Source organism: Oncorhynchus gorbuscha, linkage group LG10 (assembly GCF_021184085.1).
Source record: "Oncorhynchus gorbuscha isolate QuinsamMale2020 ecotype Even-year linkage group LG10, OgorEven_v1.0, whole genome shotgun sequence".
NCBI classification, from domain to species: Eukaryota; Metazoa; Chordata; class Actinopteri; order Salmoniformes; family Salmonidae; genus Oncorhynchus; species Oncorhynchus gorbuscha.
Window position 1 is genome coordinate 65320534 of NC_060182.1, and position 24763 is coordinate 65345296.

Sequence of the window (24763 nt, forward strand, 5' to 3'; positions counted from 1 at the left end):
AAGAGAAATAACGCATGATAAAAAAGCAGCGCCAAAACAGCAATTAACCCCCCCCCCTTCTGAAATTCAATAAGATTATAATGAATATTTTTATATGAGACTGTTATTTTTATTCAGCGCAGGTGTACAATAGGGGGGCAAGTCGAGGAGGCTAACGCCTAGGTGTGATGAGATTATTCAAATAGGGCAAGTGAAGAAGTAGGGATTGGAGGCTCGCCTGGCGCACAGAGCTATATCATAGCGTTTACAGCCAGCTCGGAACGTCATTTGAACTCCGGTCATCATCAGACGCTTTTCAGCGCCCGTGGGCACGGCTGGCTGAAAGACACACATGCGCCAGTCCTTGACTAAGGATCCTACCAACGACCCGAATACCCCGTGGTCCCAAATCACCGTTTGTTAGAGCGAGTTTTGCCATTTCTTCTGCGAAGAAACGGTTTGACAACTATTCGGAACTTCCATGATGCTTGGAGCAGTTAAAATGGAAGGACACGAACACACAGACTGGAGCACCTACTACGGAGAGCCCGAGGTGGGTACCTTAAATATTTTTTTTCGTCTGCAGCCGATCCCATTTTATACAACTCAATATTAGCCCAGAGATAATATTAACTTTGTGATCAAATATTGACTTGAGGCGCCTCCAAATCCTGCCCCATCTCTACGCACGGCACTATCATAACGAAGTTGTGCTTGACATGTAGGGAAAACTTTTTACTCAGATTGTAATTCCATATGTCTACATTTATCTTTACAAAATCATACATAGTTGTGTCATTTTACCCAATGAGCAAACATTTGTTTAACCGTTTTGATTGGTGAACGATGAAATCAAATATTTGTGTTGCATGTTCTATAATATTGTCCACACACTAGAACAATTTAATCAATTTTCTCTTTGTATTTAAGCTGATTACCTGACGTAAGATATGGTGACAATTCTTCGTTTTTACTTCCTTGATGTAGGCTAGACATTTAAGCTATTGGTCACATCATCGAGTGAAATTATATTTCTGTCAAGCAATTTGCTTTACCAAATTTAGCATTGGATTTCAGAAGATGGAACTGCGCCGGGATTGCTTGCTTTGACGTCAATTTCGATCATTTATGTTTACCATTATAATAATACTGATTATCATAGTTTTGCTGGTTGTTATCATTTTTGCTGATATATTTGATATTATGTTATTATCATAGTTTTATTAGGTTCACTACACATGAACACTATCAACCCTTCCCGAAAACCTCAAACAGGCTAACAATACTTGTTTTCTGTCTTGCTTTCCAGTGTTACACCTCGGTTGGCAACATGAACACAGGCCTGGGCATGAACTCAATGAACACCTACATGAGCATGTCGGGCATGAGCACCACGGCCAACATGACAGCCAATCCCATGAACATGTCCTATGTCAACACGGCAATGAGTCCCTCCATGACCGGAATGTCACCGGGCACCGGAGCCATGAACGGCATGGGCGCTGGCATGACAGCCATGAGCGCCACGCTCAGCCCCAGCATGAGCCCCATGACCGCGCAGCCTCCGTCCATGAACTCCCTTACGTCCTACGCCAACATGAATGCCATGAGCCCCATGTATGGACAGTCCAGCATCAACAGATCTAGGGACCCGAAGACATACCGGAGGAGCTACACTCACGCCAAGCCCCCGTACTCCTACATTTCTCTCATCACTATGGCTATCCAACAGTCCCCCAGCAAGATGCTGACGCTGGCCGAGGTCTATCAGTGGATCATGGATCTTTTCCCGTTTTACCGACAGAACCAGCAACGCTGGCAGAACTCAATTCGCCATTCTCTATCGTTCAATGATTGTTTCCTCAAAGTGCCTAGATCTCCGGATAAGCCCGGTAAGGGCTCGTTTTGGACACTCCACCCGGATTCGGGGAACATGTTCGAGAACGGCTGCTATCTGAGGAGGCAGAAGCGGTTTAAGTGTGACGGCCAAAAGAAGATGTGCAAGGAGTCAGGAAGGAAGACATCCGAGGGCGGCTCGAACAGCAGCTCGGAGAGTTGCAACGGCAACGAGTCCCCCCATTCCAACTCCTCCCCCAACGATCACAAAAGGTCTCTGTCAGACATGAAGTCGATCCAGGCTCTGAGTCCGGAGCACGCCGCCTCACCGGTGTCCCACTCCCAGGTGCATGGGCACCTCATGTCCCAGCATCACTCGGTCCTCGCACACGAAGCGCACCTGAAACCCGAGCATCACTACTCGTTCAACCACCCCTTCTCCATCAACAACCTCATGTCTTCGGAGCAACAGCATCACAAAATGGACCTAAAGACTTACGAGCAGGTGATGCACTATTCCGGCTACGGTTCCCCCATGGCCGGGGCGCTATCCATGGGTTCAATGGGAAAAGTGGGTTTAGATTCCTCGTCAATACCCGCTGACGCATCTTACTATCAAGGCGTCTACTCCAGGCCCATTATGAACTCCTCATAAACTCAGTCCCCAAACAGAAAACGGACTCTTTCCAGCAATTTGTACATTTGTAAAATGATAGTTTGTGCATGTAGGACTATTCCATATATTTTTGACGTTTCCCACTGATTTAGTTGTCAAGTTGGTTTAGTAATTATTTTGTAAAGGGATGTTAATAATAATGTGGCAAAATCTGTTCAAAATGCGGCGTTAAGAATGGACCAAAAGACAATAAGCCTAGTGTAAAATGCATCTGTATAGGCCCTACCTACCGGGATTCTTAAATGAATTTAAATGCATCGTGGGAGACTGAAGTTCTTCAATCATTTGTGTAATTCTTATTTATGGCTTGTAAATGTGTGTTCTTGTAGTGGACGACAAGAACAGAATCTATATTAAAGTGTTATTTGGATTTTTTTCTGAACACAATTTTGTTATTTACACTGTTGGTCTAGGCCTATTACGCATCAATAAAATAATAGGCCTATTATTATTAGTAGTAGTAGTATTAGTAGTATTGGTATTATTATTATTATTAGTAGTATTAGTAGCATTTGTATTATTATTATTATTAGTATTAGTATTAGTAGCATTATTATTATTATTATTAGTATTAGTATTAGTATCATTAGTATTATTATTATTATTAGTATTAGTAGTAATAGTAGTAGTAGTAGTTGTAGTAGTAGAAGTAGTAGTACTATTCGTATTATTATTAGTAGTAGTAGTAGTAGCATTGGTATTATTATTAGTATTAGTATTAGTAGCATTATTATTATTAGTAGTAGTATTAGTATTAGTATCATTAGTATTATTATTATTAGTATTAGTAGCATTATTATTATTATTAGTAGTAGTAGTAGTAGCATTGGTATTATTATTATTAGTAGTAGTTGTAGTAGTAGTACTATTAGTAGTATTATTATTAGCATTAGTAGTATTAGTAGCATTGGTATTATTATTATTATTAGTTGTAGAAGTAGAAGTAGTAGTAGTAGAAGTAGTGGTAGTGGTAGTAGAAGTAGTAGTAGTAGTAGTAGTAGTAGTAGTAGTAGTAGTAGTAGTAGTAGTAGTAGTAGTAGTAGTAGTAGTAGTAGTAGTAGTAGTAGTAGACCTAGTAATATGCAGCAGTGGCAGCTTCAGATATGCCAAATAATTTAAGATGACATTTTTTTCAGGTCTTCACTCTTATAAAAGTGTTCCGTTGTGCGCAATAAAATAATATTTAGGTGGAGTTACATCTTTAAACACCACGAAAAGGCGCATTTTATTTGGTGAGCTGTGTGCTCATAACGATACTGATCATCTAGTTGTGTAGTGAGGATGGAGGGAAAATAAGTTTTGATCCTCGCAATGACCGAACCATTTTCGTAAACATAAAGAGCAAACCATAGGCCTATTGATAAGTGGTAAAATGTTGACAATTGACAACAACAAAAAACACGAGGTCTATGCACAATATCGAACATTTACGATTTCTTTCAAATTTTGGATTGCAGTTATTAATCTGCACCTTCACTTCCCCGGAGAAAGAAAAAGTCGTACAACTATCTTATGTGTTTCTTTATGTCTCCTATGGGTGACAAGTGGACTATTCTCACTTTGGCCAAAGATGTTTCATCTAATTCCATCTATCATATTGTAATATTTAAAATGTTAATGAAATTCATATAAATACTAAGTATAGCCTGCTATAGCCTACTTGAAAAATAACAGGAAGGACCACTCACTGAATATGCTCCCAATCACAGACAACGATCTTCGTCAGGTCAAACAGAACGAATGATCCCATCCACATGATCATTAAGCAAATTATGATATCATTCATATTCACACAATTCCTACGCGAAAGAAACCAGAAAAATTGACCTATTTATCCACATGGCTCCTAGATATTTAGCAAACAACATAACGTATATTAACGAGCTGTATGATATGTTACAAACTTTGATTCCAAGTGACAGTGGTGAAATAGGGGTGGATGGCGGGCAGAGACAAGGATAGGCGTTGAAAATGGGCACAAGCAGTCAAGCTATGCTATAGAAGTGAGGACATGCACCAAACAACAATATCCAGCTCAGCTCAACACAGGCATGTGTTTTCTATCATAATATTATGATCTTTTCAAACGTGATATCAACAACAGTTCGGGGCGGCTCAATGTCAGATAGCAGAAACAACAACAGTTCGGGGCGGCTCAATGTCAGATAGCAGAAACAACAACAGCAATGTTAAAATGTTCTTCATGCGATAAGGGCTCTATCCTCGGCACACGGGTTTTGCTTTAGTCATGTCTTTAGTCATGTTACAACCTTAAAATGCATTATGAAACGTATTCATCAGTAAATCGTGCACACACACACGCACGCACGCACGCACGCACGCACAGTGAGTCCCCCCCCTGATGGAAGACACTCGTGTTGAGATCTTTGGATGAAAAGTGTTTAATTATCACATAAAAGTGTCCCGTGGGGTCAGAGAAAAGTTGTGGGGAAGAGGGCTGATTGAGAACAGTCTACTGAATGTGATGCTCCGCCTGCTTTGCTCTGTATCACTAAGCCATTGTCTAGGGGTACTTTTAAACTACTGAGAGATGCCTTCTCAATGAGCCTAAAGATAAGATATAGTTATAGTCGAAATGATTCAAAATCCCTACATTCCCAAAACGGCAAGACACCAATTATTTTCCTCCACGGACCGGGGGATACCAAGCCCCTGCCGGTGTACTTAGAAATCCAAGGGCAGGGAGTTTGTCCCTTTGCCAGATAGGACACTGCTTCACCTTCTGAACACGTAAAGGGTGCATGCGTTTATTCTCCAGTCCCTCTCACAAATCGTACTTTAAACACCCGTGATCTGCGAATAAACAAAGGCAGTAAACAATGGAGTGGAGGCTATGCCCACAATATAGGAAGTACATGCACAACCAAATTGCAGGAGTGTAAACTTTGAAGAGGACGTCACCGCTCAGTAAATGTACACAGACATTCAATTTCGTTCTCTTCATTTTAGACATAATGCGTAACTGATTATTTTTTTAGCACACTGATCGATATCTCGGTAAAATAATCTTCTTTTTTTTAACTAGCGGGGCAGTGAAATCTTTGCTTTGTGCTAAAGTCAACAGTGACAGAGTTTGAGCTCAAATAAATGCCGTGATGTCTCCAGCCCTTTGCAGAAGGCTGAAGGCGAGGTTCCACATTGGGCTCCTAGCTTGCCAGTAAGCTTCCACCGTATTTCACAGGTATGGACATTTGATTGTATATTTCCTAACTTTGTTTCAATTCAATCTTTGTGTGATGATAGTTATTCGTTTGGGGCCGGGGGTATGCTAGATGAGAATTGAGCACTGGCTGAAATCCTGGTTAGAAAGGTCCTCGAGCAGGCCCAATTGGGTTTCATGACAATGGTTGGTTCAAAGCTTCAAAAAGGCTGATGTGATTTGCAAGTTCTGTGATAGAGGTTGTTGCCTCTTCATTCAGTGTCTTTCAATTGCATGTCAGAGAGCTATCGCAGCTGATATATATCATTGATGTCACGAGAGGAGCACTTGCTCCATTGCGCATGGAACTCTGTTTTATAGCCTACAATGAAACCCTGCGGCTCCAACATTCAAATGTTAGCGTCCGAGTGGTTTATAGCCTGTCATTTTTTAAATGTTTCATTGCTATCCATATTTGAGTGTTTTGCTGTGTGCGTCAGGTTTTCAGGAACCCATTGAGTATTTTCTATTGGCTTTCTTTTGGGGATGATTTAAAGATGATTTTACACACACTGCTTGAAAATAATTCAAACACTAATCAATATTGGAATTCCAAATGTCAAGAACATTTATTTGAATGAATTAGCTATCATAAATTATCGTCATTGTCTTCCCCATCTCATTCATGATACCTATTTACAATTGGTTGCGGACTTCCAATGATAACATATGGCTAATAAAATAATGATGATAATAATAATAACAATAAGAAGAATAAGAAGAAAAAGCCTGCGTAATAGGCTTAGGCTACTGTATAAAAAATACACCATTGTGCTCAGAAAATAGTAGTAGCCTAGTAAAGGTTGTAATGTTGAGATGAAACCGTATGATGCGTCCAAAACACTGGGGACCGTTTTCAATAATTAATTCCCCTCCAATCTCGCTCTCACAAGGAGCAAGAGCCCTCGAAAATACCCATTACACATTATTAAAATAGCATATGCCGACGCACTTCTACTCCGATCCTTTGATGGAGGTGATAACCTCAGTCAAGCCTCCTCCAGGATGGAGTGAAATGGGAATGGCCTTTAGAAACCCTAGTTCAAAGGTAACCGGCCTTAATCGGCACTGGAGAACCTTCTTACCAAAAGTGCACGAGAGTTTACCCACTGACATCAGCCTCCTAGGCCTACATCATCCAATTTATTAGTTACCTGAGATAGCTAGGCTACACGACATGAAGGACCAGGACCTTCATTGTTGTGGGGAACCATTTATAAAGGCCCGCCTCCGAAAAGTGTTTTGTTTTCGCTTAAGTTAAAAGATATCTGCAATAGAAATATATGCATGAGTCCTCGCTGGCTGTTCAGGCAGATGCTCGCGCGTATAAGCACGCGTGTATAAACACACGCACGCACGCACGCACGCACGCACGCACACACACACACACACACACACACACACACACACACACACACACACACACACACACACACACACACACACACACACACACACACACACACACACACACACAAAGGGGTTTCACATTTCAGCGCGCAGAGATGCCTCTGCAAAGGGCCTGGGCACACCATCACAGGCAACCCCTTCACTGTTGTTATAGCAACAAGATGAGCGATGGTCCAACTTGTTGATCCCTTTACTTTGCTAACCCATTTTAATTACATTTCTTACCGGTCGCCCTATTTGCATATTTCTAGATTAGTTTGAGTAACACGAGGAACCAATGGCATTTCTCAAGACCGAAACCTAGTCTGGATTTATTGGAACAAGTTGTGGTCAAACTTGGATGAAATTCCTCTTGCTGTGAGGACGCCAGGTTTTGGTTCATTCATGCTCCCTTCTAGACTGAGGCTGAACTCGCGGATGCCTTATCTGTCCTTCTGTTTGCATTTCTATTGCATGAGCTTTGGAACAAAATTCTCACAACACTGGGACACATCGATATAATGTCTATAAGCATCAAAGCAAAATGTTGAAAACTGGTTTGAAATAGGTTTTCATTTTGATTACAGATATCGTTGGCCCGGGGTATTGCTCTTCATGATGGAACCATGGATTGCATCATTTGAATTAACCAAGTTTATTCATAGCAGTAGATGCACATGGTCCCATAGACCTATAGGCCCATAATAATATCATGTGTGACGGGTTACCAACTCTGGCCCTATATTCCCGTTGAAAGCACTAGTAGCCTAAGCTCACATGCAGCCACCACCAGGACCTGGAACACCCAAGTAGAACGGTCTCCCGGGTGATAGCGGGACACCGGTCTAACAAGCTGTAATTCGGTTTTAGCCTATTGCAGGGGTGGGACCGTCCACACTGCCCCAATTTAACTCCTCTTTCACGCGAAATACTCATAATCCCATATTTTACCAAGGGAAACTGCTATCCTACAGTATATTAAAGACAATAAAGTGAAAACTCAAAGCCACCCATGGTTTCTCAGCAGTCAGTTAGTTCCTCGTCATGATATACGCCCATCGCGTCCACCCATATTGCTTCAATTAACACTAGCTTTAGTGGCCATTTAATTATCTGACACTTTGCATGAATAATTCTCAATGCGGGAGCGCGAGTTTATGCTATTCAAATAAGTGCATACATGTAGGATCCAGTACATATATACATTTATTTAGGCAAGGGATATAATTCCTTTAGCTAAATAGATTTCTAGAAAAAAATCAGCAACATAGACCGTCTGTTGCTGATGGCAAACCTATTTTCCCTCTGGGAATACTTTATTATTTTCATTATTATTATTGGCAGAATTGTTTAAAATCACAATTATTATTACTATTTATTATTATTATTATTATTATTATTATTATTATTATTATTATTCATGTAGACTATTAATAATTTAGGCTACTGCATTAAAATTGATGATCGAATTGCCCATAGATTAAATAACAAACGTTGAGACCATTAGGTGCAAACGAAAAAAAGAAATTCAATATCGAGAAAGGTTGATAATGGATCCTTTGAGAACTACAGATAACAACACCAATTGATTTACTGATTTTCAACGATAAGCATTTTGACTAGAATAATTTGACACTTTCAATTAGATGGGGGGAGGGGGGGGGACTATATGTAAAAAAGAAAAAAAAAGAATGATATACATTTTCGTTTTCTGTAATCCACCTAATATTGGTATGCACCCTGCTATAAAAGCCCATAGATGATGATGAAGGAGAAGGAAAAGGTGAAAAAGCTAAGAATAATCCATTCATAGGTTACCCCAATCATTCATTCTATAGCAAATACAATTTGCACTTTTTCTTACAATATTTCTAATTTGGTATGATAATTATCCAAAGTACAAAATTGGAAAAGACACCTTATACACCTTTGAAAAACATGAATGTATTGCCAGGTTTCACATGATTTTGACCAATATTTTCAATGTATTTAGCAATTCATATCGGAAATTAGATTGATTTGAGTCAAATGGTGATAATAAATATGGTTGCCTGAATGGTGTATGAAACACCCTGTGGTCAACCCAATATGGGAAACTGTGTCTGCCTGATTCTGTGGCAGAAACCTTCTCTGTTCACTTTACAGCAAACCTCCTCATTATCTGTTTGTACCCTAATTGAGTGGGTCCTAAATGTTAGTTCCTCCAAAGCTCCACCTTGAATGAATCATTGGCTGTTCTAATGGAAACAAAACGCTATGGAGAGGGATATGGAGAGGGCTCTCAGAAGCATTGAGAGTAGGCAATTGTACACATCCCAATGTAGCACAGAAGGGCGTAATGTAACAGGATGAAAAGAGAGCAGATGCCCACTCTACACCCTGTGTGTTGCTCCAGAGAGGAGTCTGTATTTAGCTGCTGATACTGTTTGAATGGAGACTACAATAGGAAGTATCCCATTCTCACTGATAACTATCAGGAATTAGCAGAGTCATGTCATGTGCCACACACCTCTCTATCATACCCAGGTGTGGAACTTTTGTAATAGAAGTGTGGGGGATACTACCATTTTTGTTTTGTTATCCGGTCGGATAAACACTCCAAACAGCCTACCCGACCTCTCGGAGGCGTCCACATGTTCCAAAAGCACACCGTTGCCTCGTTATGTATCACATTCCAATGATAAAACTGGGTGGGGGGGGACAAAAATGCCATTTCAAAATGTGTGTGTGTGTGTGTGTGTGGGGGGAGTGGGGGGGAGGGGCTGGCCATACCTACACTTCTCTCCGATACCTCGCGTATTGTACCCGCTGTTCTTCTGAACCTAGCTGTCACTCCTATAGATACATAATTCTGCTGTACACACCTCTTAACTTGACATCTCTTTCCCATTCATTTGAGAATGTCTGAATTCTGAACAGACATGTCAGAAGAAATATACAGAGACAGTTTGGAGGAAACAACTCATATTTGAAGTACAGCTTGGAGGAAACAACTCCTATTTCAAGTACAGCTTTGAGGAAACAACTCCTATTTCAAGTACAGCTTTGAGGAAACAACTCCTAGTTGAAGTACAGCTTTGAGGAAACAACTCCTAATTGAAGTACAGCTTTGAGGAAACAACTCCTATTTGAAGTACAGCTTTGAGGAAACAACTCCTATTTGAAGTACAGCTTTGAGGAAACAACTCCTAGTTGAAGTACAGCTTGGAGGAAACAACTACTATTTGAAGTACTGTTTGGAGGAAACAACTCCTAGTTGAAGTACAGTATTGAGGAAAAAACTCCTATTTGAAGTACATTGTGGAGGAAACAACTCCTATTTGAAGTACATTTTGGAGGAAACAACTCCTATTTGAAGTACATTTGGGAGGAAACAACTCCTATTTGAAGAACATTTTGGAGGAAACAACTCCTATTTGATGTACAGGTAACACCATTCATTACATCTGGCTTGCTTTTCTCAGATGATAAATTCCAGCCATATTTTCAGGTTTGACCCACCAGAGCAGGTAGAAATCAAAGGTCAGAGGGTCAGTATGGGAAAAGGAGGAGTGTGAGATGGGAGAGGGGGACATGGTGAGAATGCAGCCGGTGACTGTGATGTGTTTGTACCTCCCTAACACGGCAGTGTGACATTACAGACCAGCGATTCCTCTCAGCCTGAGCCAGGCCGCATGGCCGTGTGGTCCACACATCCACACACACAGGGCCGCACTGGCGTCACAGAGAAAATAGTCAACAATTCCCATTGACAGTACCGAGGCAGCAGCTGGTGGGACAAGCACTAACCTAAAGACAACCTATTCTGGTCAGGACGGGGTGCCTCTCAGTACCCCACTGCTTTTGTATCACTCAGAGTGGAAGGATTGTTGGTGCTTGTCCATCTACAGTATGCACTGTAGAAATAATCCTAGATTTATAGATGTAGTATCTTAATTTGACCACCCTGTTGTTGTAGGACATTTCCTGTATAGCCAATAGATATAGCAGAAAATGCAAACTCGTAGTGTATTCAAGGTATAAAATGGCTTCTAAAGTTTGTAAATTTCACGTAAACATTTCCGACTTGATTTGCACTAACTTTAAATGTATCAACCAAAATGTCTATGAATTATAATCCAAACAATAACTCACACTTCCTGTTGCTGCAGCATTATTTTCATGCTGTGAACAAACTGGCTCAAATTAAGATCCTACATCTGCATTGAAGAGTCATCTGAAAATATATGCAGTGATATGGATACAAAGTAATCCGCAAAAACAATGGACATCCTTGTGGATAAATAGGATGAAAGGATAAATAAGACACAGACGTACAAGTGGTGTTGATTCTGCTTGAATGAAGCAGATATTGCTTTTTTTTGTTTGGTTCATTATAAAAATACAATCACCGTTTTTGATTGTGGTTTCAATGATTGTGGTTTAATGCAGTAACAACACAGAATAACATAATTAATAAAAGTCCCATGATGGGTAGTGACTGACCATTATTGATGTCACTTATTAACCATCATTTAGTCACGTTACTTTACTTTAAAACAATATTTCAGTTGTTGTGTATATTACTCTTTTGTTTTATTTGATGACTTTATTATTTCATTCCAAGTCATCTCATCTCTATAGAGCTGCTTCCTATGATGTCTGACAAAATCACATTTTTTTTAGTTCTTCAAAGTTAATATGGCATACATTTATGACTGCTGAATACCAACTATCAATCACTTAGATCGTGTATTTTCAGGTAGAGATAGCTGGAGAAGCAACAGCTGCTCTTTATCCCCTCAAGATCGCGCATTCTTCTGTCTCTTCGGTAGCAGGCTTAAAACAAAGACATACCCGACAAGTTGATACGCAATGAATTATGGTCATTGTAGTTAATTACCACGCTTTATGTGCTAAACAATGTATAATATTAGCCTGTTGGAAACTACAACTATATTCTACATAGCATAGTTCAGGCTGGATCTGATTTATATCTAGAGAAATGTGCAATGTGCCACGTTGAGCTCACAGAAAAAAGAAAAAAAAATGGAATTCAAACGTCTGTCAATTAGTTGTTACAAAACGGAGAAATAACTGACATTTCAGTTCATGCTCAGTACTAAAAGCAGATGAACATTTAATTGGGATAACAAGCAAGAGAACAGTGAAGAGAGTCTCAGGCATGCTAGAATAGAAGATAAGCTTCTCAAGGAGATATATGAAGCTCAGGAAACCCATGGCAAGATAATACATGTGTGTTCAACCATGCAGCAAGACACTGTATTAAATCAAGATTAGAGAAGTCCAAAATATGAATCTAACTATTTAGCGGGATCAAAATTGAGAAATGTGTGTTGTGTTATTTAAGTGCTTTCTATAGCCTTTTCCGGTAACAGAGTATTCTGCAGTCACATTTCCCAATGGGTTTGATGCGAGTGTTTGAGAGTGAACCCTGTTGGCAAAGCCAGCATAGAACAATATGTCATTCAGCTGTGTTAAAGAGATTCCTGCTCAGCTGTGATTGATCCGACATGCTTGCTTTATTCCCCCCGAGGCCTGAAAACCATGGGGTTTTAGATTCAGACTCTGGCAGTACTGATGGATATCTCTGAATGTTTCTCTGCCATAGACTCAGACCATCTTTTATTGCCTTCTTCCTCTGTTTCCACCCAGTGCAGACATTCACACACAGACATGTCCCTGGCATGTCTGCCAACCTCTCTCCTCGCCCGACTTCTCTCCCCCAGGGAACTGAGGCCTGAGCCCTACAGGTCAGTCACAGCCAAGGACACACAACTCATTAAAAGTTAATGAAACCTAAAAACGCAGTGCGCCAGCGATTCATTTAAACCCCAAACCAATCTCAGCTTCCAGCAAAGGCAAACAAGCCCATGTGGCCAGCGTCGTAACCAGGGTTTGAGTTTCAGTGCGGTCCGGAAGATACATTTTCTAGAAGTTGAAGCTCATTTGCTGCATTTCTATATAATTAAAAAACTTCAAAATGCTATTTGGAGAACAGAAAAAAACAAGCTAAAATGACCTCAGCCTTTATCACCTTGGCTGCTGCAGGTTAATTCACCTCAGTCTATCTGCAAACACATAGCCTATTAGCTATACAATTGTAATGTTATACCCCTAAAAGGGGGAAATTATTCTAACTTAATATCAGTGCCGAAACGAAAATGTATGGCATTTTCAGAACTGTATTGTTTGTGTTTTAATGTAGGCCTAGTCCCAAATTCAAGATAGGCCATCTGGAGATGTTGATATTGAAACATTTTTTAAGTTCCTAATTTATTTGATAAGATTAGTACAGATTTTCTAAGGGGACCCCACATGGGGCCCCAACCCCAAGTTTGGGAACCACTGTACTAACCTCTCTCTGCTTGCTTCCTGTCTCTCTGTCTCCACTGCTTCCTCCTGCATGCATTGCCTCCTCCATCAGCCTCACCACTGAGCGCCAAATCACTGTCTGTCTCAGTAGCCTATCTGTAAAGCAAAGTTATTATGAGAACCTAGTAGCGTATTCTTTTGCTCATGCTGAGGTATGCTCCGTTTAACGTTAGCTTCTTACTTCATCCTAGCTGGCTAAGTAAACGAGCCAGAGCCCTTCAACTTTACTGCAATAGAAGTCTCTGACGGCAGCTAGCCACTTGACTGACTGACTGACTGACATATATCTCTATTAGCGACTATTTCCAGTTGTACATTCATTCTCATCCGAGAGTCGTTTTTTGTTTGTTTTGGGGATGTCTGTAGACGGCAGGAGTCGCAGGACGATTTTTAAAATGTTTTTTTTCCCCCCGTATCTCGCAAACAAACTGACTGCAGTGTCTCTAGTTGTCTACTTGAGTGGACAGACACAGAGCTGGGGTAGTTCGTTTTACGTCTCAGGCCTTTAGCGTAGTTAGCCGTTCGAGAGGGCGTAGTTAGCCGTTCGAGATAGTGGTGAATGTGCTGCAAAATAGGAAAATCCGTGAGACAAATCGGGGGACGCACGCGAACATAACGAACAAACCGCCGTTTATGATTCCGCTCGTATGCAAAGAGGCTGGCGCTAATATAACGCACTCAGATCAATAATATACCCGTTCTGAGCTTGGATCAACGCTTGGAAAAATATTTAGACGTAGGACCAATATTTAGATGTAGGATATATATATATATATATTTTTGGTTTTGTCTTTCTTTTCTTCAAATGATAAATTATTACCGAGGTATATATATATATATATATGTATATTATATATCTTTTTTATATTTCTTCTTCAAATTATAAATAATTACCTAGGTCCGGACCTTGGTGTCCTCATTTGTAGTTACGGCCATGTGTGTGGCCCCAACACTCTACTCTGAATAACAAACTACGTAATATTTTCTTCTGGATATGTTCCCTATACAGACATGTTTGGTGTGATAGGCTATCTTACAATAGGACTTGTCCAATTTATTGAATGCGAGGAAAGAGTGTTCTGCAGGGATGAATTCTGTAATCTGCTTCCAAGTTGAATGTAATATCTCTACACTGCCTCAGCTTGTCAGGGAGGCTAAAATATATGCGATTTCAACATTCATGAGAATCACTGACATTCAAATAATGTACTAATTTGAATACCATAGAAGTGGAAGCTAAATGTGTGTTAAGTCTTGTATTTGTTCTTCTTCATGGGTATACCAGTACAGAGGACTGTTCCTGATCTGTGCATTGTTTAACATGCATAGGCTATTTCGCCACTTTTAAATAACCCACTCCTCGCTCTTTTTCACAGGGAAGCCCTCATCTAATAACATTTCGACTCAATTTAATAACAACCAATCAACAGCAATAACATGTCAATGTGTGTAAAGATGAGTGTCATTCGGGAAACCTAAGCGTATTTGTTTCTTTAAAACCTCCACTTTAACATGACCCCCCCCCCCCGCCCCACACCCCAATAGAGGTGTCCTCTGAGGACTCAAATTAAATTCCCTCCATGTATACGCCACTGTCAGCCTTTTAATGAATTCACATACCCTGACTTGAATTAAATTAATCCCCAATTTAATCCCATATAAATGGCTGTGTCGTTTATCACGTACAGGCTGATGCTCAGCTGAAGGGTCCCGGAAAGCTGGTTGGTGTCTATAGAGCAGTTGAGCAGATTACCATTAAAAGACAAGAGCTGTACATTTCCTCTTACAGAGTATTCCCCTGATACATACTATTTAACCCATTGTCTGTTCACGGCTGACAGTGACATAGTTTGGAGTGGGATTTAATATCCTGTCAGATGAAGAAGTAATCCATCCAGATGTATGTGTCATGATCCGATACCTTTATTTTCCTATGTGCAAATAGAGGCATTGAACAGATTATACCAAAAGAGAGAGAAAAAATGTGTGGATGCAATGTTATTTCTGGTTTCTTCAGTGTATTGGTCCAACACACCTTTGATATTGTTCTGGGAAATATTGGTTACAGTTACAGCAGCTGTGTGTTTGGACTTGTTTGAGGTCATTATTCCAGAGACTGTTGCATTACTATATTGATGCAAATTTCAGGTGGGGTTAACATGCAAAGCAAAGCATTACTTAAATGATGAACTCTTTGAGGCAGTGAGCTGATTGATAATAGTTTCTCAACAACTAATCCATACAAATGCCATGGTATCATCTGGTACGGTCAAATATTGCTAATGCGCTTAAGATGCAAATGCATACCAGCCTCTCACAGAGGTTTGGATAAGAGTGTGTTTTAGTTTTCCTGATTAGACTTGAACTATAAAATCAACGTGTACAATTTTGTTGCCATAATCAGTGTGGCGTTGTATGACGTTTGTTCCATAATTCAAGATATATCTAATGATAGAGGAATTGGTAGGGCAAAATAGGAACAGTTGTCTGGTTTGTTGTCTCTGGCATTAGACGCTGAGCGTAGATAGCCAACAGATATGGCAGTGTCACATCTCCAAAACGTCTGATATGTAGCTGCTAAGTAAGCAGTGATTTGGGATGATTTTGTGAGTGACAGATGGTACCTAAGTTCACGTTAGCTGTTCTGACGGAGGTTCCAGACTCTATATCCCATTCCACCAAATGTCTGACCAGATATACTTTTTGGAGGAAGCTTGGTCAATTCTCTGCCAAGCCTGGCTCGTGTACCTATCATTATTATAGAAGAAAAAGAAGAAACTTGTCAATTCACTCCCATACCAACAAATCCTTGACAGATGCTGTTCTGTCACTATTCATACTATTGTGCTGCCATTACAACTAAATGCATCATTTGAGTTTCAGAAATCCATCCTGTATGTATCCAACACCAAATGTTTGGTGACTGAAAGCCTACGTTGCAGGGCGGGGGTGCATAATTGCTAGGAAACATTTTACTGAACATTTGGTGATAAAATGCAGCCCCCCCCACGCACACAGCTTAAAGCAATTAATTCAGGATCCTGACACAAACTCTCCAATCCTTTGACAGCTTGGAGCTGAAATAAAAATGCTAGTTCTCCTGGGAACGGCAGGAGATAGCCGGCTCTTTTCTGGACTGTTTGCTCACTGGCCCTGAGAGCAATCTTCCCCAGTCAGAATGAAATGCAAGGACACAAACAATGTACCTCAGAGAGAATGGGAGATGGGGAATGAACAGTTTGGACTATTTGCTCAGCAGAAGGGCAGCCACAATGGCTTGCCGATGGCTTTCCCATGCATCAAGCCTCTTAGTCTTAGGCCTCCCTTTGTTGCTGGGTTTCATCGCTCTGGCCAGATAAGAGCCCAGCTGCCCTATACTTTTAATTCCCATTGAACACCGTACTGTATCGTCATTTATCTGCCTACATACTGCCTGCCATGATGTTGTTGTCTGATTGAATGGGTTATCGCCCGTGTGTCTCGGTGGCTAAGGTTCACCTTAGCATGTGCTGTCGTTTAAGTCTTGAATCCCTCTCTCTTCGATAAACAGCGGGCGGTGGTTAGGGTGGGGGGATAACGCCTGATCCCTCTTCTCTACAGAAAAGGAGGCATCACAAGTCAAGCACAGGATACGATAAAGATACCCATTTACACACAGTTGAAGTCGGAAGTTTACATACACCTTAGCCAAATACATTTAAACTCAGTTTTTGCAAGTCCTGCCATTTAATCCTAGTAGAAATTCCCTGTCTTAGGTCAGTTAGGATGACCACTTTATTTTAAGAATGTCAAATGTCAGAATAATAGCAGAGAGAATGATTTACTTCAGCTTTATTTATTTCATCACATTCCCAGTGGGTCAGAAGTTTACATACACTCAATTAGTATTTGGCAGCATTGCCTTTAAATTGTTTAACTTGGGTCAAACATTTCGGGAAGCCTTCCACAAGCTTCCTACAATAAGTTGGGTGAATTTTGGCCCATTCCTCCTGACAGAGCTGGTGTAACTGAGTCAGGTTTGTAGGCCTCCTTGCTCTCACACACTTTTTTAGTTCTGCCCATACATTTTCTATAGAATTGAGGTCAGGGCTTTGTGATGGCCACTCCAATACCTTGACTTTGTTGTCCTTAAGCCATTTTGCCACAACTTTGGAAGTATGCTTGGGGTCATTGTCCATTTGGAAGACCCATTATATCCACATAATTTTCCTCCATCATGATGCCATCTATTTTGTGAAGTGCACCAGTCCCTCCTGCAGCAAAGCACCCCCACAACATGATGCTGCCACCCCCGTGCTTCATGGTTGGGATGGTGTTATTTGGCTTGCAAGCCTCCCCATTTTTCCTCCAAACATAACAATGGTCATTATGGCCAAATAGTTATATTTTTGTGTCATCAGACCAGAGGACATTTCTCCAAAAAGTACAATCTTTGTCCCCATGTGCAGTTGTAAACCTTAGTCTGGCTTTTTTATGGCGGTTTTGGAGCAGTGGCTTCTTCCTTGCTGAGCGTCCTTTCGGCTTATGTCGATATAGGTCTTGTTTTACTGTGGATATAGATACTTTTGTACATGTTCCCTCCAGCATCTTCACAAGATCCTTTACTGTTGTTCTGGGATTGATTTGCACGTTTCGCGCAAAGTACCTTCATCTCTAGGAGACAGAACGCTTCTCCTTCCTGAGTGGTATGACGGCTGTGTGGCCCCATGGTGTTTATACTTGCGTACTATTGTTTGTACAGATGAACATGGTACCTTCAGATGTTTGGAAATTGCTCATAAGGATGAACCAGACTTGTGGAGGTCTACAATTGTTTTCTTTTGATTTTCCCATTATGTCAAGTAAAGAGGCACTGAGTTTGAAGGTAGGCCTTGAAATACATCCACAGGTACACCTCCAATTGACTCAAATTATGTAAATTAGACTATCAGAAGCTAATGCCATGACATTATTTTCTGGAATTTTCCAAGCTGTTTAAAGGCACATTCAACTTAGTGTATGTAAACTTCTGACCCACTGGGATTGTGATACAGTGAATTATAAGTGAAATAGTCTGTCTGTTAACAGTTGTTGGAAAAATTACTTGTGTCATGCACAAAGTAGATGTCCTAACTGACTTGCCAAAACTATAGTTTGTTAACAAGAAATTTGTGGAGTGGTTGAAAAACGAGTTTTAATGACTCCAACATCAGTGTATGTAAACATCTGACTTCAACTGTAGGTCTACATTATTCTGCATGTGGATAGTTCATATGGAGCAGGGCTTACCATGAAGGAGATTCAACTCAAACACACAACTTACACAATGGGAGGAGCCGCGAAAGTGAAATAGACATTTCAACATTGTATTTCAGCCTTTTGGAGCCCACTGCTGAGTACTGCAAGACGGCCCTTGAGAAAGAGGTGAGATGCGGTCATTAAATGACCTAATGCCAACTCGAGAGAGTAAATAAAGCTAATCGTTCCTTTGACTGAGAGCAGGAGCCATGTTGTGGTCTTTTGTTTCAGTTTGTTAGTTTGTGTTCGCATTTACATTGTTTCGTTTTTGGTGGAATGTGTATTCAGACTCAATGTTTGTAATGTCTATTTGACAGGAATTACTACAGTTCCCTCTCGTAGTCCGCTGAAGAAATGTAGCTAACAATGATAACAGTTTCTTGAAAAAACGTCTCATGGCATACACACAACACACACACACTAAAATACACACCCATCCCCCACTAATGTCAGAGTCCCTCTGGGTGGTCAGGGCCAGGGGCTGAGTGGATGGTGGTGACTCTGACGCCCTGTAGAACAGTGTATCTAATGGAACACGTTGCAGTTGAATCATTGTCACTGTTAACTTTCTCAGGTTGTTGCCGTTTTGTAGGTCATTCTTCTCATTGGCTTGTCATTTTCTGTTAAGCACTTTGCTGCATGGATTCATTCAGGGGGACAGCATGGCGTTGGAGTGGAATGTCCAAAGACAGAGCAATTTTATGTCAATCACATTTTCCATTTTTTAAATGAGTTGTTATTGTACATCAAATATAAAATACAGATTAAATGTAGCTTGGGTGTTAGTAAAGAGAGCATAATCATTAAGAAACAATAAGTGCTTGTTTTGGTTGAGAGTGAGCAGCTTCGCAGTTTGGTGAGCCTCTGAATGTTTAGTGAGCATGTTAGAGCTCAGGTATGGGAGGATAAATAGGTGTGCTACTGGGCTGTGTGAGCGGAGAGGCAGCCACCTGTGTGGTGGGTGGTGCGGGCCCTGGCAGCCCTCTCAGCTTCACGCTCCACTGACCCTGAAATAAAGCTCTGTTCAAGGCATTTCAACCCTGCTTAAGGTTGTCCGTGGCCGTGTAATTTATGAGTTCTGAGAACATGAGTTATGGGCTCCGTACAATGCACAATGAGTCATACAATAAATTTACAACACTCCTCCAATTACCCCAGGCGCTGACGACCTCGGGCTCACCGGGCTATTGTCTTGTGTCAGAGAGCACTCGGATGACTCACTCAGTGTTGATGTTATGATGCTTAAGGTCATCTGAAATGTACTGTGTTCATGACGGTCTTTAGTCACCTGTATGGTTGTCTGAAGCCAAGAGGCTACAGTCACAGCCATCAAAAATCATGCCCTGCAGCTCCTAGTGGGTGGTCAGACACAGAATGAACTGTTATTGGCTGCTCCTTTGACATCCCAGAGCAGAGAACATGACTCGATGCACTTTGCATTAACTCTATTTTATAATGCATGTTTCATTGTATTGAAAATGTATGCAGGGATCTGAGCAGGTAGATTTTTCAATGAAATCATATATTTTTTTTTCTTTAATTAAGTAAGTACATATTTTCAGGGGAATTATTTTCATTTTTATCTTAAATTGTGGCTCGTGGTGGATTGATTTAACAGCTGATTTAATCAACAATTGCATGATTTGAAACGGCATAAAATGGCAATGTCACTCACAATTTGATAACCACTAGAACATAATATTGAATGAAATTGCAGAATAATACATTGATAACTTAACTATATAACACATAGCAATATGTTGACTTTGATCAACTGAAAGACTGTACAATATAAGGCAAGGTTTGCTTGAAAATGTACAATTATGTACCGAAATGAACACTTATAGGAGAAGTACAAGTTGACCTCGTGTATTATTTAATGTAGAGGCAGATAGATACATAATTGAATGCCTTCATAATTAAATCGGTTGGACTACATGGTTTGTATTTTTGCCTGAGCTCTAGAAATTTAAGAAGAAGAAACAAAAAGGAAAGCATTTCGTACTATTCTACAAATGCAATGATTTATTTCTATCATTTTTGTGCGATAGTAACATTGTTTTCATAGGAGATTGAGAATAAGTAAACTTAATACTATGACCCATTTGTCAACAATTTGTCTGTAGCTAGGTTTAAATTAAAATAACTATTTGAATGACATGACATTTGACTATAATTGTATCATTGTATTGTTTTTCTTGAATTATATAAATAGGAAATGATCAAAAGCTAGTAGAGTGCAATTGCTATGTAATATGTAATATGTGTTTGAGGTGTGCAAAAACAGAGACAATTATTGAAGCCCTTTCTCTTATTGAGCATGGAGGGTTATAATATCATTTCAAAATAAATGGTACCGGACCATGGTGGTGTTGGTTGATTAATTGACAGACGAGCATAATTCAAAGAAGCTATGCAAATGCACATTTTTACCTGGTTGACAGTGTTCTCTTATAGAACACGTGGCTACAATATACATTCATCCCTCAATTTATCAAAAGGATGACAGTTGTTAGCTTTCACCAGTTGCAAAGATCTTATTTTCAATTAATTTTTACAGACAAATTATCATATATTATATACATGGGAAATGTTGTATATTATGATTGCTGTTTTATTTGAAATAATGCTCAATATTCTCATTTGTTCTATACCAGTGTGCTTAATGTATGATACTGACTAGTTTTTGGAGTGTTGTGCTTTTTGCATTGGGTCCGTGAAACACAACTAGTACTCATCACAAGCAGCCCACTGATGATGTCATTCACCTTACTACCTCTCTATCTGGAGGTGTCAACACCCCGCAAACACCTTTGACATACGTGCTTGAATGTTGCAGGCGAGTTAGCTAAACATTCCTGGGTGTTCCCCATTCTCCTATCTATACTGCTTACCACTACTCACACTGAGCTGTTTTAGCTTCGTCTCTGTGGCCGACACAGCAAAGTCAACTCTCTCACAGGAAAACAAGCAACTCACATAACCAGGCTTTTGACAATACATTTTTTATATGTGTGATGTCCTATTTTGTACTAAAACATTACAACATGGTATACAACTTTATTAAAGTAAGCCTCAAATGTATATAGGTTTTGAGTTTTCTCCCCATTCTTAAATGTGACTGAATAAAATGTTTTGCTCTGAGGCTTTGGGAATGATTGCTGCCATCCCATGCTTATTGGCACATTCAGCTTGTTTGAGTTGATTTGAGGTGCTGGGTCTCTGAGGACGGATCGCAGAACTATAACCACATCAAATAATGAAGGGAAAGGTGTTTCTTGAGCCTCTCTCTCTCTCTCTCTCTCTGTCTAGCAGGGCTCTGCTGGGGAGGGCTCCATGGCTGTGCTGTCAGAGAGGTTCCTTCAGAGAGAAGAGGGATGAGAAGGAGAGGAGGCCATAACGAGAAGAGGAGAGGTTCGAAAAGGAGAAGCAGATGGATCTGCCAACACACACAATGTCCCTTCTGTCGTGGGCTGTGCTGTGACCGCCCCATGGCAGCGGCCAGGTATGTCAGCTATGTTTACCAAGCCATCCATCTCCTACCTGCCCTTCTGAAACAGGAACCTTTGTTTGAACCATACAGTCGTTAAGCCACTCGTTGACTCAGATCAACACAATTTATTTCCTGGTGGGTGCAGCAGGGATTATGGTCATCTTAGTTTTGACCTTTATTTGACCTTTTTTTCTGAACCCCCCCAATGTTAATGTATTTAGATGATTCAGAAAAGATTGCCTGATTGTGGTCAGGCGAGGTGCTGAGTTATTGAGGGGACACACCAATGGTCCTTATCATGGCTGGCCAGGGTTAGCAAATAAACTGTCCATGGACGACAACACACATTCACTGGGAGGATTAAGGCTCTGTGACTTTCATACATGCGTGGTATAAACAAAGAACATGGTACAAGTGTATGAAAAAGAAAAGAAAATGGCTACCAATATAACACAGCAAATATGGATAAGAGGATCTGAAAGGAACCAATTATTTCCAAGTCACTGGAGTTAATAAATAGATTTTTATTTCTGTTTGCCAAACGCCTTTACATGTTGTCGTATTTGTGTAGGAGGAATTTCAATCCACTTATATTCTACTTTTTATTTAAAAAAATATTATAGATGGAGATTAAGTGAGTTGAGGCAAGGAGAAACTGGGAAACTCCATCTGAGATGAGAGGGGATGTTGTAAAACCTTTTAAGTCAAGGCAACAACATCAGTGGTTCATAGCAGTGTTTAATAAAACCATTATCAATATAAGCACTGACTCATACCAGAATGAATCACCTTGATCTAATTGTTGATGGAACAAATAGCGCGACACATTTCCTAAGTGAGATTCTGGCATGAAAACCTATCACAAAACTCTTCAACTGCTGTGTGCAAAACCGTTTTCATTTATCTTTCACTTCTATTCACTAGGAGAGAGCAGATATCTGAATGCGCCACATTAATGATTGACTCATAGCTTGCAAAGTACCCCTACATACGGTGTCCACTTTGTTCACTTACTTTTCACTATATTTTTTAGCCTTACACTCAAGTTTCCACCACCCTCTCCAACTCTCATACAGTATTATTGGCTTTGGGGGTTGGGGTGGGTGGACCGAGACAAACTCTCTTTAGAAAACCATCAGCAAGTTCAGGCAAATGGGAGATAAGAGCTGTCGCTGTTATAAGAATGAGGCTGTGTAGACTTAATTCTCTTCTAAGATAAATGTGTCCAGACTTTTCTGAAAGCAAGTTCATGTTTCCCCTTTCTGCCATAAAGCCCACGTAGACAGGCATGAAATGAGCCCTGGACTCCTCATTCACATCATGAAGTAGAGAACAAACCAAGAATAGAGTCCTTTAATTAACTACGGGATGGTAAAACAGGAGCAAACTTTGAATGACTTGTTTTGTTCATGGTCATATTTTCTTTTATCAGGCACCATGTTGAACAAAAATGGAGGTGGTCCTGATTAGATTCCATCGTAATAACATTTTCTTTGGAAATGTCAAGCTCTCGTTCTTATCACCACACCATTTCAGTATGTTTCTGACACTGTATGACATATTGAAAGCTCAATGATAATGCTTTGATAGTTGAAGTCTTGTGCTGTTGTGTATTTGAGGAAAAGAGTGTCGCACCAGTTTTTCTGAGAGATGTATCCTATGGCAAAGGTGTTTTGTTGGGGATTAACTTGTGTTATTTTGGCTTTATCCTCCACAGATGGAGGTGGAATGGGACCAATGGGATCAATGAGGTGATGCCTACAATCTTCTCCCTGCATCACCTCAGATCCAGAGACACAGAACCACAAAGGCGCTTTCCTCTCTGAGTACTTGTCTACCTGGCTACGTCTGCGTCTGACCTGTCTGGATCTATGAAATATCAAAGCTTGTGTCAGGGAGCGTGTATAGGGAGAGAGAGGCACCATTAATGATTAACTGTTCTAAAAGCCTATCAGGCAGGCCATGTGACATGCTCGCAGCATTTTTTGAGCAGATTGGGGGAAGCTAGTGAGCAAACACAGGTGCTTTGGACTGGAGTCGCCGACGCTGTCAGGGACAACCACAAACAAGAGCAGCACTGCCGAGCTAAATGAGAGCCCACCCACTTTACTTACTCCCTGGCTAGCTTAGCTTAGTCACTGACTGCAGTGGCTGGAGATCCTCACCAGAGACCAAGTCCAATGTCCCCCCCCCCCCAGTGTTCCATAACCTTTCACACAAACAAATCAAACTGGAGGATTGGAGTCGCTGTGGTCTCAAGCATAGGGGAAAGCAAACAAATGAATTGTGTTCCAGTTCTCACTTTCTAAAACAAACCAAATGTGGGTTGAACACTTGTTCTTGAGAATAGTGGAGGCAATGAGAGATATTCCGAAAGGTGCTAAGTGTGTTCAGAAATATGCAGGATGACAAACTGATTCTCAGGAAATGGAGTGGTTGATTTGATTGTTTCATTAATGTTTCATGACAGGTGGATGACGAATAGATCATAAAGACACAAAAGCATATTTTCTGTCAA

General features: G+C 40.5%; 1 protein-coding gene and 1 long non-coding RNA gene across 5 annotated transcripts; both read left to right on the plus strand.

Moving 5' to 3' along the window:
- Positions 1 to 251: 251 nt before the first annotated feature.
- foxa2 (forkhead box A2) lies at positions 252 to 2873 on the plus strand. The gene is made up of 2 exons (XM_046364504.1): positions 252 to 532; positions 1289 to 2873. Exons 1-2 carry the CDS (start codon positions 461 to 463, stop codon positions 2468 to 2470), a joined length of 1254 nt encoding a protein of 417 aa, XP_046220460.1. The 5' UTR covers positions 252 to 460; the 3' UTR covers positions 2471 to 2873.
- Positions 2874 to 5491: 2618 nt separating this feature from the next.
- On the plus strand, positions 5492 to 24763 carry LOC124045231. 4 transcript variants are annotated; one of them, XR_006840812.1, is made up of 3 exons: positions 5492 to 5693; positions 22065 to 22257; positions 23963 to 24763. It is a non-coding gene; the product is annotated as an uncharacterized LOC124045231 (long non-coding RNA). The 4 variants fall into 4 exon arrangements; XR_006840811.1 differs by having other exon boundaries at positions 5509 to 5693; positions 22068 to 22257; XR_006840813.1 differs by lacking the exon at positions 5492 to 5693 and adding an exon at positions 18830 to 18878.

Bases quoted from the DNA above. Each gene is read 5' to 3' on its own strand.
- foxa2 (XM_046364504.1), top strand. From the start codon at position 461: ATGATGCTTGGAGCAGTTAAAATGGAAGGACACGAACACACAGACTGG. The intron at 533-1,288 runs GTGGGTACCTTA...CTTGCTTTCCAG, and splicing joins CCTACTACGGAGAGCCCGAG to TGTTACACCTCGGTTGGCAA.